We start from the raw sequence: 16,548 nt of genomic DNA, 5'->3' as shown, positions 1-16,548 counted from the left end.
GCAGGGTTTGATTACAGTATAATAACAGGTAACCAACAGACTGTTATGATGAGCTTTCTACTTTACTGGATATTCCCTATTTCACTGTCCAAACTACTTCAAATCACTGAGAAGCTATTATGCAAGTCACATTTACTATGTGTTGGCTAATAAGTCCAACAACCCAGCTTAATAGCACACATACTACAGAATGGGTGATCATTATTTCTACCAGCAATTATTTCCTGACACTCTGTATTGTTCATTTTTTAGTTACACAATAGACCTCTAAAGCCCCCGCTGAGCCGAAATGACAAGGAGACCTTGAAGCAACTGTAAAAAGGAGTTTGCCCTCTTTTCCTCCCTTTTTTTTTTTTATCATATTTTGACACCATTATGATGCACACTCCTGCAGTCTTTGAAGCTGTCTGCCCCTTGCTTTAAAACGTTTGATAAATAACAAGAAAATACAGGGAGAAACATTATTTAAGACATTCTTGTAAATCAATGGCAGATTTACAATGTACAGGATTACAACTTGAATCCTATTTTACTCTGTAACCTTGACAGCTTCTTTTCCTGCTTTGGAGTACCGGCACTAATTCTTTTCGTGGTACACAATACAAAACAGGACACGCTTACTTTCATCTCTGGATGTAAGTCATCACTCTGCTGAAGCAGCACATATTTCAAAACTATAACCAGTTACATCATAGCGCCCACAATGTCATCACTTTTTGTCACGTGGCTTTACCGAGATACAGTGACATATTGAAGGACATCAGTCTGTGTGCCTAGTGTGTCACTTAACAGGTACACAACCTGCAACAACACATTCAATATGTGGGGTACCAAAGGAGAAAGCCTCTATCATTAAAAAATTAGACCTTCTTTTTTAAAAGTTAATAGTGCAAAGATGTGTAATACACGTGTCTTATTTACTGAATTTGTGACATTTTGGGACATGGAAATTCTTTGCTTTTTCGTTGAGTTAGATGAGAGTATCGACAGCACTGATGATCTGTCTGATCAAACTAAAACTGGTTAGCTGGCTGAGCCATTTAGCTTAGCTTAGCACAAAGACTAGAAACACAGGGAAACAGTTAGGCTGGCTCTGACAAAGTCTGCCTCACAGCACTTCTAAAGCTCACTGATTAAGACGTTATATTCTATGCTGGTAGGCCAATTTAGTTATTTAAAGTTATTAAAGTTACCTTTGGGCAAAGCTAGGCTAGCTGTTTCCCCGTTTCTAGTCTTTGTGCTAAGCTAAGCTAACCACCTGCTGGGTCTCGCTCAATAATAATAATAAATACACAGACATGAGAGTGTAATCTATCTTCTCATTTAATTTCCACCACACAGTGAATAAACATTTCCCCAAATATTCCTTTAAATCGTATTTAATGTATCAGCAAGCCTGTTCAATTGGTCCAATTTCTACTCCCTTTCCACCCATCAGCCCTCAGCTTGGTTGAACTAAATTTCTTGGTTCTGCAACACAGCCATAGTACTCTGAGACACTCTGAGCAGTGTAACCCTGTTTGGATTGCTTAACCCCTCTAACAACCACATCAGGAAAACGACCCGACATTACAAATGGCATCACTCTTCATCTGGTAGAGTAAGTGGCTGAAAGCATCGAGACAGATACATTATAGATATGACAGAGTCTTGCGGTGTGGGTCACTGAGCTGTCTCTGCCGCTGACATAGAGTTGCACTTACTGCGGCAACACACACGAAGCAGGGCAAGTGATGAAATTAAACACAGTTGACAATATTAATAAGGTAAGAGGAGCGAGTTTGTTTCCTCGTGGACAGTTTGTCTGTAATGAGCTGCAAGTTGTCAGGCTCTGGGGAGACAGGCGTGGTTACAGAGTCCGAGCCAGCGGGAAGATATTAATGCAACCTGAAGGGGATGTGAGTCATCGCGAGCTGCTGTCCATTCAAACTGGTATCATAAGGAGCACGACCGCAGCATGGCTTAATCACGGTCATTACTGTGATATTTGACACTGGGGTTGAAATAAAGGGCTCTGTAATAGGTGCGTTTCTTATCACACAGTGAGTCAGTGGATGCTTACGTATTTTCGAGTCAAGCTGTCAGTACAGGGGGAGATGAGCGACTCGAGCACTACGCCTGCTCGAAACTCCTCTCCTCTGGGACACAGCCACACTCAGTCCGTTCTTAACTTCCATTTCACACTTGGTAATCAATTACTGGTCTCTAGAGCTATCGAAGAAAAGAGCTACCTATCCTGAGAATAAGCTAAATCTCTCAACGCCTCCTAATTGAAAACACATTATATCACTAGACAATGCTCTTTGTGTGTAGCCAGCCACTAATTTGGACTGTTTGCATGCACAGAACAAAGCAATTTACTGAGGTTGCAAACATCCTTTTGCAGGACAATAATTCATGGTGTTATCAGGTGCAGAGTTTAAACATCAAATAAACGGGCTGAATAACTAAATAAGCAAACTTTGAAGGTGTGCCCAGCCGTTTGTTGGTGGCTATTCTCCCAGTGACTCTGAAAAGCTGAAACTAATATGATTTCATATCGTGAAGCCAAGACTGATGCCAGACCTCCCGAAACCAATCCCTCTTACAGGATTTAGCGGGAGCTGTGTGAAATGTACACTGCAGGGCCCCACCGGTCCCAATGATAGTCCTTGCTGTGAGTCCAAATCAAAATGAACCCGATCAATAACAAAAGAGGGCTTTTGTGCGTTTACTGCCGTCATAAATACAGTGTCCTGAAAAGGAAAGTGAGGGAGGACAGAGAGAGACACATTTCTGGGGACGGACATAAAGATGTCAGGCTGCTGTTTGTGAGAGGGTGGCAGTGGGGAGGATCAGGCTCCCATGACATGATGGTCTTGGCTAAGATAGAGCCTGTTTTTGATCACATGCATGTTAACATGCAGAAGACAAGAATACATTCAAGGTATATGCATGTGAAAAAACAACACTTGCTGCACTATTCGTAAACACACATACAGAGACTGCTGACCTTTTCTTACAGAGCAAATGCCAAACAAAAAGATTAAAATATCATCATGCAGGAAGAAATTCTGCATCACTATGACTTTTAATTGTGCCAAAGAAAAGCATTTTGACACCCAACCAGTGCGAAAAAAGCTTTGATGCTCAAAAGTCAAGATGGCAGGGAGGGAACTAGAATAAAGGGAAAATAAATCCCAGCACAAAAGAGAGAAGCTCATTTTATCTTTCTGATTGTGCCGTTCTAAAAGAGCATTGTACACCAGAAAGTGCCCACAACTGAATCCAGCCCAACAATCCCTCAGAGTCGCTAACAGTAAGACTGGGAGCATGACAAATAACATTGCCCGGGCCATAATACAGGGATAAAAATTTCCTATACTGAAGGCCCAGAAGAGAATGTTCAAACGTCTTAGAGCACTGACAGCGGCAAGTGGCCCGAGTTAATAATCCTGATAGGAATTAATGTGCTTACAATGGTGCCATTGCTGCCTACCTGAATTTATTTTAGATTGCCTACATTACTTCATCTGTCTATTCGGTTGTTTTCCCTGGCTGGGTTCCTGATAAGACAGAGCACGCATTCAGCAAGAGAAAGAGGGCCTGTTTGTGCACTGGACACTAATTAATACAGTGCTCCGTCGGGAAAGTTGCCTGCTTGCTGCTCTACTGACAACAGATTCATTTATACTGCTGTTTTCTGCTTCTCCGAAGGCTCTGTTAATTGCATTTAAATTAGACCTTGTTCAATAGAGAACAAGTACTAGCACAGTGGTTTGTTAAAGAAGCTGGAAGGAAAAACATGATATCGGGCAACGTATTACCACAGAAGTTGATTGACAGAGCGTTTGATAGGAGGTCCTACCAGACAAAAGCACAAACATGCTTGTAAAATAGTTCATGAATAACTGCAATTACTGCAATTTCACCCCAACAGTTGCTCTAATGAGGGAACCTTTGAACTAGTGGATCACTGCATTTTGCTGTTTGGCCCTTTGGCAATGCTAGCACAGCAATGCTTATACTCCAATTTGAAACACAACAGTGCTTTCAAACTGCCAAGCTATATATTTCAGATATTCTGAGGAAAAGAGAAATGTATATGACTATATTCAGAGAAAACACTCATTGTAGAACTTCTTAGAAATAAATAGATGAATTGGTATTTAATGGCAGGAGTAAGCATGCCAGGTAGACATTTAGACGGCAATATGGTGTCTATATGAAGCTTTGAAGACATAACAGTAAAGAAAAAAGGGGTAAGAAAGCAAGCTGAAGGAGAGGAAGAGAGGAAAAATTTCTAAGTGTAATGAATAGCTGAGCGCTCTCATGCAGACCACCTACCATTAGCACTAGTGTTTGATTCCATCTTCACAGCAAAGGTCAATGTTTATATAGCAATTAAAGATGTTTTTTAACCTTGATTTACCCAATGAAGGTTGCTTTATAATGCACGTGCTTCACAATAACGCAGTAACAAACAGTCTCCTTGGGGAAATGTGCCCCACAAAAACAGTTCTGTACCTGGAGTAGAATAAGTCACCTTAGAAAAGACTCTCTGGAGGAAAGTAGAAGGATCTGACAGGAAACTGAGGAAATGCTAGACAGTGGTCTTGAAGAAATGGGGGAAAAGAGTAATTCTCAGTAACCACATGAATTCCATAGGGCTGTAACGGTTCCTGTATTTATACTGAACCATCAGCTGCACAAAAGCCCCGTTTCCACCAAACACTTTCAGTATGGTACCTTTGGAACCAAAAGTAACCCTTCAGACATGGTACCTAGACTCTAGCGTTTCCACTGCAAACAGTACCCTTAAATGTGGGCGGGGTTGTTGTCAATTACTGCTCCGTCAAGCACTCACTGTATTTCCTCATTACCGGTGACACAAATGGAAGTCTGCACCTCGTTTATCGCCCACAGAACGAGGCTGCACGCCAACATTTTCAGAACAAACTAAAACAGGCTACAGTGAAAGTCTCTCTCCATGGGATATTTAAAAATAGCAGGTTTGTGCATGCAGTCCTTCAAAGGCAAGCTCAGGTGTTTAGTGTTGCCAGTGCCCACAGGAAGGGCGCTCCATGAGGATTAGAATATATGCTGTCCTGGTCAAAACTAATATAAATAAAAACTCGAAAATCCACTCATTGCTAAGAGTGTATGTCATATAAAAACTAAAATAATGGTCAAAGTTGTCACAGTAAAATCTAAGGTGTGCTGATGGCTTCATGCTGTCATTTCATACATTGAGTAACATTACAAGCTAACTTTCCGTCTTAAAAGTCGTCGTTAGTCGGCCCAGCGAATTAAATTATTTTTTTTCTCCGAATACAGCTGCTGCAAGAGGCAGCAAAATATCCTTTCATTTTATAGTTTACTAAAAAAACTCTTCACGGTATGAACAGTGGTTATATAAGCCTCAAAACCAGCCACAACTCGGCCCTGAGCAGAGTGACCGTCTGCTATTGACCAATCAACGGAATGCAGTGTTAACAGCTCCACCTTTTAGTACCAGATTTGTGTGCTAGGTACCCCAACAGAGGGGTGACCAAAAATTGGGATGGTACCGAACGGTTCCATTGGTACCATCCACATCTTTTTACAGCGGAAACGGAAAAAAGCGTACCGAACTGTACCATACCAAACTGCTTGGTGGAAATGGGGCTAAAGAGTACACCAAGCATGTCCAAAGTCCAGCCCGGGGGCCAATAGAGGCCAGAGGCTTGTCTATCAAAATATAACCTACTGGTTAATTAAGCAAGATCATTTTGCATTTTTTTCTGTTCACCTCACAATGGCAGGACTATCATACAGTTTTTAGACATACACCGAACTATGCAGGCAGAACTAGTGTGTTTTCATAAAGAGAAGATAAGTTAGCAAACAAATGAAGACAGACGCATATAAAGTCGACAGTGGTCCACCACCTTTCGGAGCAATGGAAAGTTATACACTTTTTCAATGGAAGATCAAACAGTTGTTTGTCTAATTTCATGTGATTTCTTTAATAAGCCTTATAATGCAAAACACAGCTGAACCCCAGGTTTTTTCATAATACCTATTCTGGCCCCCATTTAAAGAAGTTTGGATAACCCTGGGGTGCACAGTATGCAGACTGATGCATGTAATGTTGAACTTAAGTTCACAAGCACCATTCTGCCCAGAAACGTACGTGGTATGCTGTTAGCAGCTCATGCTGAGGCATAACTAGAAGACTGGCATGTGTGTCAGACACACTATGGCGACCGTGAATGAAACGTCAAACCTGGGAGACCTGCCTGCGGCTTCCTGGGAAGCTACAACAGCAATAAAAAGAGAATTGTGTAAAAGACATGGGCGGTCTGTCAGCGTTACTCTACTGAAGTAGGGGATGTGAATGGACAGCATCACCCAGATGTGTGGATCACCATGTTTGAGTGCTTTTAATGTTTAAATGTAGCCAAGATGGAACTAATTGAAACACTCCTCTAGGGCTGTACCAAACTCAGAATTATGCCAGTCAGATCAGACTTGGATATCCAATATGAATATTTGACCATTCTTTCCCTTTTCTCTATATAGAGGTTGAGAGTTTGATCAGGGTTTATTGGGATATTCGGGGTGACAGCGACGTTCACATACTGTAATACAGTAAACAAGCTAGTTAATTGTTCACGTGCAACATTTTTTGCCGACACTAAAAGCCAGAGAGAGTATTTTATTAAGTTGCTGTGAGCTGTAAATTCACCACTTATAAGCAGAAGGCAGATTATAACGTTATCTGGAAGCCTGACTGGACAGCGCCTCACTTCCTCTGGGCAGCTGCCTCCTCCTCACTCAGACTCACCCTGGGTCTGATGATTCGAATCATCGACTTTCAGGGGACAGCCCTACATTCCCCCTAGTGTACAAGTTTTATAATATTCTATGTATTTTGGTATTTTTAATTTCATGGCATAAGGGGTGCTTTTCAGTTGTATAGCCTGTTGTGACATGTTCCTTTTGAAAAGTGTTTGCTCAGCAGTATTTCCCCTCACAGGCCTGGTGAACCGCCAGGCCAACAGGAACACCCCCAGGCCAGATTTTTTATTTCAAATGCCAAAACTAACACCAAATATTCATTTATTTGGAAATCAATGATTTATGTTTGTGGGGGCCTCTCTGCATCTCTGTTCTGAAATGTAATTTCCATGCACTATGTTTTGCTGTCTCAAAAGTCTAACATTTTATCTTCAGGGCAACAAAATACAGAATAACTTACTATAAGGATTATAAACTAAAGGAAATTTGAAAGTGTGAGGAAACCAAGGGATGGAGGAAAACCCACACTAACATGGGGAGAGCAAGCCAACACCGCACAGACAGGACTGGGAAGGAAATCTGGGATCCTCTTTCTGTGAAGCAACAGTGCTAACCGCTGAGCCACTGCGTTGCCAAGTGAAAGCCAGAGAATGCCAGCTAGATAGTAAAATTCAGCAAAAAGCCTTCCACACCATGTGGGGTGATCTCCCTCCCCTTCAGTGAGTCCATCTCCTGCCTGTCAGGCCATAGTGCCACAACTCTGAGCTCAGCAAACGTTTTCGTCTCCATCTTGCTTTCTGTCATCCACTTCTCACCCCTCCTAACCCTGTCTCCCTAGCTCCCTCTCTCTATCTCCCTGCCTCATCTCTCTGTCTCCTTCCTTTCCCCACTCTATATATCTCCATCCGCACACTGTTCACTGTAAATGCTGTGCCAGCAGAGTGATGCCGGGGAAATGGCGCCATCCTCATTGAGAGAGCAAGCAGACGGAGTGGGGGTGGTGCTGGAGGGGGTGTTCAGTGACAGGCCCTGAAACCCAGCCATCAGACAACACACTGCAGCAATCACACAGCTCCAGTAGATGGGATACACAGCTAAAGCTCCACATTCAGAAAAGGATCAGTAAAAGAATGATAGGATATAGACTGTTGATCCCCCAAAACTCCCAAAACATTATTCTTTTTTCTTTTTTTTTTGGAGGAGAACAAAGTGGTCAGAATAGGCTGGGTGATGAGACAATGCAAGCCATCGAGACAGGTGGAGGAGGCAGAAGAGGAGCAGGAGGGGGTTGGTATACAAGCATGCTGGCAGGGCAAGCAGACAGGCCACGGTTCATTTGAGGACTGAAGCTGCTCCTTTCCATCATTCGACTGTTCATTAATACCAGCTGTTCCTATGGGCCTCCCCGCAACTAAGCCTTGCTGCACTCTGCAAAAATCTATCAATATCCCAGCAACACAAAAACACACTGCCTATTCCAGAGCCCGGCTTAAAGACTGACCAGCACTCCACAGGGCGTGTTTACAAAAATAACCACCTCTGAGATGCCTGATGCTAGTGTGCATGTGGAGTGTGCATATGTTATCGACGGTCTGGATGCTTCTGGTGAGATAGTTAAATTGAGGGTGACTATAAAATAGGTTAGAATAATGTGGATGACTTAACACAGCCTCTCAAAGAGCAGCTCATGCCAGCCCACATAGTGCTGTGCTCAGTGTGGGTAAAGGGTTCATTTTCTCAAAATTAACCTTGTCAAACTCCTGTTCTGCCTGGGGGAGATTTGTATTACTATTGCAATTTTTCAATCAGAGATTGGGGAGAGTGTGAAATTTTAACATGCTTGTTCACTCTCCCAACCCCCCACCTCCCTTTCTTTCTCACTCTCTCATTTCTTGCTGTATTTTTTTCATTCTCATAGGCCATTTAGAGTTTTAAGAAGATTTCACCCATTCTTATAATAGGATTCTCCACTTCCTAAGTATGCTGTGCTGTGTTTGTAAATGTATACAGTAAGCGTGTTCCCTATATCAACTCAAGTTCGGCACGCTCCACACTCTGCTGCTCCAGTGGAAGAGTTCTGCCGGGTCAAAATTAATTACAGAAGCTGTTAAGCACACACCAGCTGTTGTAAACAAATGAAAATACATTTTCATTTCAAACAAGCCCCCTTGTATCGCCGCACACAAAATACTGTAAATCTTCTGTGTGTTTACTAACAACTTGTGCCACCATCAAGCTGTGCTGACGCTCCTACACAGAGAAATTGCTCTTATTCATGTACACCCAACTGCTGAAAACCATGCTCGCCACTGTTGTAAGGGTTTTCCCCAGTTTATTTGTGGATTTGCTTCTTTGCCATCCCTCTTTCAATCTTTACTTCATCACACTTCAATAACTCCATTGCTTTTTGGCCGGACCTTTCTTTTTCAGTCCATTTTGCTCTTGGGCACTTTCTTTTACTGAATCTGTTCAGATGGATTCCTTTATTTTTTTAAGTTAGGGGAACAGCAGGACCATGACACTCTGATTAAAGGAAATGAAAATCAAAGCCTGTATCAACTGCTCTAATATTGAATTTGATCCTTCCAGTATTAGGGCTGCAACTAGCACTTACTTTCATTATCGACTGATCTGCTTCTTTTGTGATTGTCTATAAATTGCCAACATACAGTGAAAAATGGCCGTCACCATTCAAGGTGACATCTTCAAATGTCTAGTTTTTTCTGGCCAGCTGTTCAAAATTCAAAGATATTCAGTTGACCATTATGTATGACAAAAAAAAAGAAAAAGCGCACATACACATTTGCATCCACACGTTGCCCCTTTTTGCCAATTTGCATTAACAGTTAATCAGCTGTTCATTGGCTAATGTCCAATCTCTACACTAAGTCTGGGGCAAGTCTGTGAATCCATTTGGAAGTTACTGGGCTCTGAGTGGATGGTGGCCAAACAAAGGGCAGGACTGTGGCACCAAAGCCCCGGGTTCACATCCAGACTCCTGTCTGTGGTTAGATGTAGGCAACAAAAGCATTTTGGTTAAGGTGAGGGAAAGATTGGGATTTCTATTATTTATCAATAAAGAAAATGATACAAAATATGCTGTAGTCGATATGAGGGGACAGTGTATTGTAAGATTGCCAAATCTGGTGGTTAAAAAATAAAATATGTTGTCAGTGAACATTTTGCAGATATTTTTAGTATCAGTGTTTCTGTTATATGCCAGGTACATTAATTAGCAACATTTACTCATTATGTTAACAGAAAACGTAATTCACTCTCTTCAAACTTGCGGTTTCAAATGAGTTGTATATGAATGTAATTTATAGGAGACAGAGCTTAAATGTTCCACCTATATGCTGAAAAAAGACTTTATTTACTGTCATTTGACAAACTGAGTAATCAAATAATTATTGTAGCTCTGTCCAGAATCCATCTCCTTTGAATTTGGTATGTTCAATCAATGGCTATATAAAAAGATGGATGAAAAGCAGCTCCCTAAAAAGGGAAACCAAAACATCTTGTTCATTCCCTGATGGCCTGCTGCAGTGCAAGTCATAAGCCCCGCCCCATCCATGTTAGCAAATGGGACATGTGCCAAACTAAAAACTCACAAAGTACACATAGAATACATTTTTCCCAAACATGATTTCTGTCATTTTAGGTAGTTCTTATCACAATGATGTTTGTTCAAGTGTTCATTTTTCTGATTAGTTTGGTTTTAGTTAGTTATTTGGTGCTATAAAAGGGGTGTGTGACATCATGGTTGACAGCTGTGTGTGTCAATCGGTATGCTCGCAACCAATGGTACTGCTTGCGATTGGTTTCGGACAGGTGTATGGGTGGGAACTTGATACTGCAGCTCCACTTTCCAATTGCTACTGCACAGACTATGGTTCAAATTATGTCACCAGCGCAAGATGGCAGTGCCCGCATTGTGAATATTTTGGCTTCATTTTTGGAAGGAAGGAAGTGGAGTTGCATTGTTCATCTTCATATACAGTCTATGAGTTGAATGAGTGCATAGGTCCCAATTTTGTGCAAGTGTCCCCTATTGCAATGAGTGAATGAATGGAATTTATCAAAAATGTAGTAATAATAACATAATAACAAGTCTTAATTCAAATGTCACCAGCACAGAGCACACTCTCAGCTTGCAGACATTAACGTGACTTTATTCTTAATCCGGGTCACCATTAGCTTTCACAAATTGACTGCTTAAATTCTTGAGGCATTAAAGATCTCAACTTATCATCAATCCATGTTGCACTACGGTACTTTACAAATCTTTTTTCTAAGTGGAGCATGCTCATCCACTAACTTTGGTAATTTCTCCATGACATTTTTCAAAGAAATGTATAATAATTTTCCATCCCTCTGGTGTGGCAGGACATTATCGACCTGCAGACGGAGGTCTGAGGGGGAGGAGAGGGGCTAATGAAGCTAACTGATTTCATCTTGTTCACCTTTTCGGTTTGAAAATGGGATCCTGAATGAATAGAGCAGAGGAAACCAAGAAACATTCTAACTCTAGACTTGGGCATTTCTTGTTAAAACAATGATATTATAATCACTCTGTTCCACTGCCTGTGAACACAGGACACTGTGTAGAAATGAATTAATATTCTGGTCACCAATAAGAAAGATATCCTTAATTTCATCTGTCATTAAATCTAGAGTTTCATATATTAATTTCCAAAACTTCACGTTAGAACAGGGTGGCCTTTACAACTAACTAAAGGCTTACAGTACGGAAGGTGAATCTGAAGCCATATCAGCTCAATGTCAGTACTCATAATATCTTTCTGCAGAACTTGAAATGCAATTTTGCCATCATACTTGTAAACATCTGTTGTAATCTATATAATCTACAGTATATCCTTCGACAGCCAGCTCAGAATCATGAGGAATAGTAGTTTCCAGGTGTGCTTTTGACATTGCTAAAACATTTTCTGAAGAACATATTCTGATAATCTCATGACCCTTGTTGCTGAGGATCCCAATTCACTCCTGTCCTTTTGTTCTTTCTTGTCTGCAGTCCTATCAATTAAAACATTTATACACCTCCACTGATTTTCTGCGCAGTCTAGCATGGTAAACATCCTCTCCATTCCCTACTTTGAAATCACTGTAGTTTCCAAATGACTTTGTCTTTGTTTCAGTCTCCTTGTACCTCATCTCTTCAAACTTATCTTGGGTGAAAAAAACTGACATCAATGGTAATAAAACGATCATATCTATTTCAACCAAACCTGGAGAAAGGTCAAAGGGTAATAGCAGCCACAGACTATTTTACCACACTCTTACTTTACAGTCATATTTCATTCTCGCCATGTGTTTAATACCTTTCCACTCCCCCAGTGGTCCCTCTGACTGGTTATCTGTGCTGTTTTGAAAGAGGCCAACCAAACTGTTAGAAAGGCCACCCTCCCTCAGCCGTCCAGCAAGCCTGCCCTGCCAATCGGCCATCCTGTTTCCAGACAGCACAGTCATTTCCCAGCCCAGTGGAGCAGCACTCCCTGACCTCTGCCTCGACCTCCGCCTCAACAGCCCGAGCTCCAGCACCAGCTCCAGCCCAGAGAGCAGGCTCAGGCCACCTCTACTTATTTATGAGCCATTTCACACAGTGCTGCTCCCATTAGAGACCCAGCCTTGGCCCACCTTACACGGCACTCTCCTTGCACTTAACACATAGAGTACAACAGCAGGGCCACAGGGACATGGGCGGTGGGTGGTGATGGTGGGCGGGTTGAGGAGACCATTAGACCTATCACATAGGTGGTGTCACACAACAGGCTCAAGATTACATCAAACAATCAGAGGAAGGCAAACATATCAATCTACTTTGTGGTTAGCGAACATTTCCTACAGACAGTTGTGAGAAGACCAATCACTCCGTCCAGCACAAACTCTTATTACCGTATTGCCTTTTGAAATATGTGATGAATAGCTATTTGATTATTCTTAGGGAAATGATCACCCACTGATGTAATCTAACGATGCACAAGAACTGATGGGTTATGCTTATTGAACCATAATTGGACATTTCATTATTTCTTATTCATTTCATCGGAGCTGAACTGTTACTCTTAGCAGGAAACAGAGAGGCTCGGAAAGACAAAGAAAAAAAAGCTGAGTCTCCACAGCATAAAATTTGACTGATGGATTGATTCGCAAAAGCATACCAGACTTTAATAAGAAACTCTGCTTATGCATGACTGAAAACAAGATTAGTCTGAGCTGGTAACATTCAAACACCGCAGGAAGCAAGAGAATATTAGCTTGTTTGCTTAGCACCAGAATGGAGCTGACAACACTGACTGAAAGACAGAGAAGCTGTTTATGGAGAAAGAGAGATGAAGACCCACCTGTGATCGTGACAAAGGCGTAGCCCTCCTCGCCCAGTAGTGGGTTGATCAGTCCGCAGCTGTAGGTGCTATTGGGCTCCAGGACAACTGTCAGCACGCTGGTGATAGTGAACAGCCCTTCCTCATTGGCCACCAATGAAGTGGTGATATTGTCCGTCAGGTTGCGACCGCCACCATCCTGCCATATCACACCAGCTTCGGGATAACCGCCATAGGCCACACAAGTCAGGGCCACCTCATCACCTGGTCGTAGGTTGGATTCAGACTCCAACGTTACTACAGGCTTGGAGTAGGGGGCTGAAAAGGCAAGAGTACACAGAAACAGAACGAGTGAAGGGTTAAGGGGAGGTGGATTGGTATTGGGTGGGTAAGGGTGGGTGAGGATGGAGAGGGGATAAGGGCGCAGCAGACACATACTGAATTTAGGTAGATTCTCTGCAGTGAGAGTCACCCTGGGAACTGTTTGACATGATTCCCATTAAATTCTTAATTATATTTAGGGAGCTTAGCATAACACAGTGCTTAAGATCCCACAGACACAGGCAGCATCTGTGGCACATCCTGATGCTGCATCCCTGCACTCTAACGCAGCTCTCTCTAGAGACCCAAAGCACTGAGCCACTCCCAGAATGGGAATGCAAGCCAGAGGCAGGGGTGGGCAGGGCAAGGAGAAAACTGGCAGGTTCAGAAATTTGGGACGACTCAGCCTATAGCATGGAAAAGAGCATAGAGGGGTAGAGGTGAGGGGTGAATCGTCCGCCTTGGCTGAAATCACGCTTCTTCAATCCCTTGTGCTAAAACATGAGTATAGAGGTGGCGGAGAAATAGGCTGCTGTATTCCCAGAACCAATCATCACACAGCAAACAATGGGGTGGAGCTGAGGGCGAGATGAAATAAGTTTGCCTGAGCTGCTTTTTGAAAAGTGGACTCTCAACACAAAGACAGATTTAGCGTGGTACACACTAACTTCCCCAGCTGTCCATTTGAGTGACAGGCAGATTTCCATCGAGGGCTCCTTTCATTTTCTTCCGGCGCGGCATGAAGGAAGTCGGCAATGTTAACTGTAAATGTTGGCTAAAAATAGAGCATCTATAAATCTAATGCATAAAATGGAACCAATTTGTCACTGTTGGAGACATTGTTTTCCCTTCTCCCCAGCCAGGAGAGAAAAAAATGTTATTCATTAACACCGCCTAATGCACATCCATCCTTAGAGAATACAGGAACAATCTCACAACAGATATAGAAATGGGAGAAGGAAGGAAAGGCACACAGTATCATTATAAATAAATAAAAGGCTCTCAGCTGTGAAGGCGGGTGATGTAGTCACACAGCAGAGAAGATGTTGGTGATGGCTGATTGACCGTAACAACAGCTAATAATCAAAGTCAGCAGATATTGACCATGACAGACCGCAATCAGCGCTTATTGACCAAAAACACTGCTGAGCAGCCCTGAGGAAACTGTTTATCACCTGCTTACGCCTGGTGAGAGGAAATTATCATAAATCACCTTCTTCATAGGTAACTGTATAACACGTTTCATTGCATACTATTAGTAGCTGTGCGTAAATAAGTGCTGAGGTCAAAACACTGTTGATATAATCATTACAAAGTGTAAAGTGAAGCTACGACACAAACATTAGCCAATGGAACAGCACTTATTAATTATGTAGTGGTTGTATTGAACATTTTCATTAGAACAACATTTATTTTTTGGTTTGTTTAGTTCTTGACAATTATAATTATCTTGCACTTAAAGACAATAAATCTGTGTGTGTGTGCATGCATGTGTGTGAGTGTGTGTGAGTGTGTGTGTGTGTGTGTGTAAAGACAATTGGCTCCGAAGGAGTTTTGAAAACACTGATGATGATGACAGTCTGCCTTACAAAGGTGGGGTGTGGCGTTTTAAAAATAGGCAGGAGAAGTCCAACAAAAGATGCTATTAGGTTGCATCATGGGAAATGTAGGGCATTTTTCTGGCGTTACCCCTACCACAGACTAAACCTCAACATATCTGGATTTAAATGTTTATATGTCTCTGGTGAATACATCAACTTATGGAAGTGCTTAAGTAAATTGCTGAAGTACACCTTTGAAATAAAAGGGAATTAATCAAAAAATAATATACATTTAGAAGTGAGTCTCAAATTTGTGATGTCATCAAGTATAAAGTCTGGAGCTGCTCCATGTGAACCCTCAGAATGTTTGTTTTCTTTTTATCACCAAAGTTAGTTTTATTGTATTGCAGTGATCTCAGTTCTGAAACAGAAAATGTACTCATATATTCAAAACATTCTCCTGGGTGCTCTCAGTGTCATCTTAAACATCTTTTCAATTCATTGTCAGTGGAGCAGTTCCAGACTTTACACCCTATGACACTGGAAATGTGAGTTTTAGCATTCTAGTTTTTGGATTTGGGAGAGTTGTTCATATTTACAAAATTTTTGTACTGTCTCAAAGCATTAAAATAACATGTATGAATTTGTAAAATGGGTGTGGTTCCCCTTTAACGTTGCCTGTTTTGTTACATTTTTGTTTTTTAAAATGATTTATTAATTATTCAACATAATTTAAGTGAATACTAATTATAAATGTTAAGCAATATAACTGATGTAATGTCAAAGGGTGTCTATATTCTCTGTGAATGTGTGTATCTCCTTTCTGCATGCCATTGGTCATAAGTGTCCATGTGTATGTTCATCTGTTTTTACACGTGTCATGGACATCACAGCTTGACTCACCGGCCACCTGCAGCAGCAGAGCAGCGCTGCCGTAGTCCTGCACCCTGACAAAGCAGGTATAGCTGCCTTCATCAGCCACCACGACCCTGCTCAGCAGGAGCGAAGCGTTGCCCAGGCCCAGCTGGGTAGGGAACAGACTGGTGCGGTTGGCGAAGCGCTCAGCCTGGTCCACCAGCTTGTCGCGTCCCTCCCCATACCCGTGCACACTGCGTTGGGTGTCGGTCAGCTGCCAGAAGACGCTCAGATCAGACAAGTTGAAGGGGCTGGCGTGGGTGAAGGAGCAGTTGAGTGTGGCATCCATGCCATGCAGCGCCACCACTGGCTGCTCTGGGACGTGCACTTCCATCACAGCTATAAGAGAGGAGGTGGGACATATTAGGGATGTCAATTCTAAAAAAAAAAATCCCTGAATTGTATAAAACAATTGTTGTGTTTTTATCTTCCTAGAGAGCGGTGCATTTTGCTGTATGTTAGAAAATGTCAAGTAAGCTGTCGCAGAAATATATAAATACACTTCCAAAATCTTTCTTGCAATCATCTTGAATTTGCAGTCTTCACTGTGTCAATCTCACTACACCACCTAGGTAGTCTAAAAATAGACAATAAACAGTATTAAATACTATTTGGCCCGGGTCTAGTATAAACATACAGTATTCACTGAATCACAGCATTAATTC

General features: G+C 42.0%; 1 protein-coding gene across 1 annotated transcript in view; it reads right to left on the bottom strand.

The window, feature by feature from the left end:
* The window catches only part of cd276 (CD276 molecule), a 78,774-nt gene that overhangs the window by 41,604 nt on the left and 20,622 nt on the right, over positions 1 to 16,548 (bottom strand). Inside the window, exons 3-4 of the mRNA XM_050045947.1 lie at positions 15,872 to 16,222; positions 13,128 to 13,424 (exon numbers count right to left, since the gene is read on the bottom strand). Coding sequence (XP_049901904.1) covers positions 13,128 to 13,424; positions 15,872 to 16,222 — 648 coding nt within the window. The remainder of the gene's footprint in view (positions 1 to 13,127; positions 13,425 to 15,871; positions 16,223 to 16,548) is intronic.

This window comes from Epinephelus moara, chromosome 1, assembly GCF_006386435.1.
Source record: "Epinephelus moara isolate mb chromosome 1, YSFRI_EMoa_1.0, whole genome shotgun sequence".
NCBI lineage: Eukaryota > Metazoa > Chordata > Actinopteri > Perciformes > Serranidae > Epinephelus > Epinephelus moara.
This window is presented reverse-complemented; position numbering and strand designations above follow the sequence as displayed.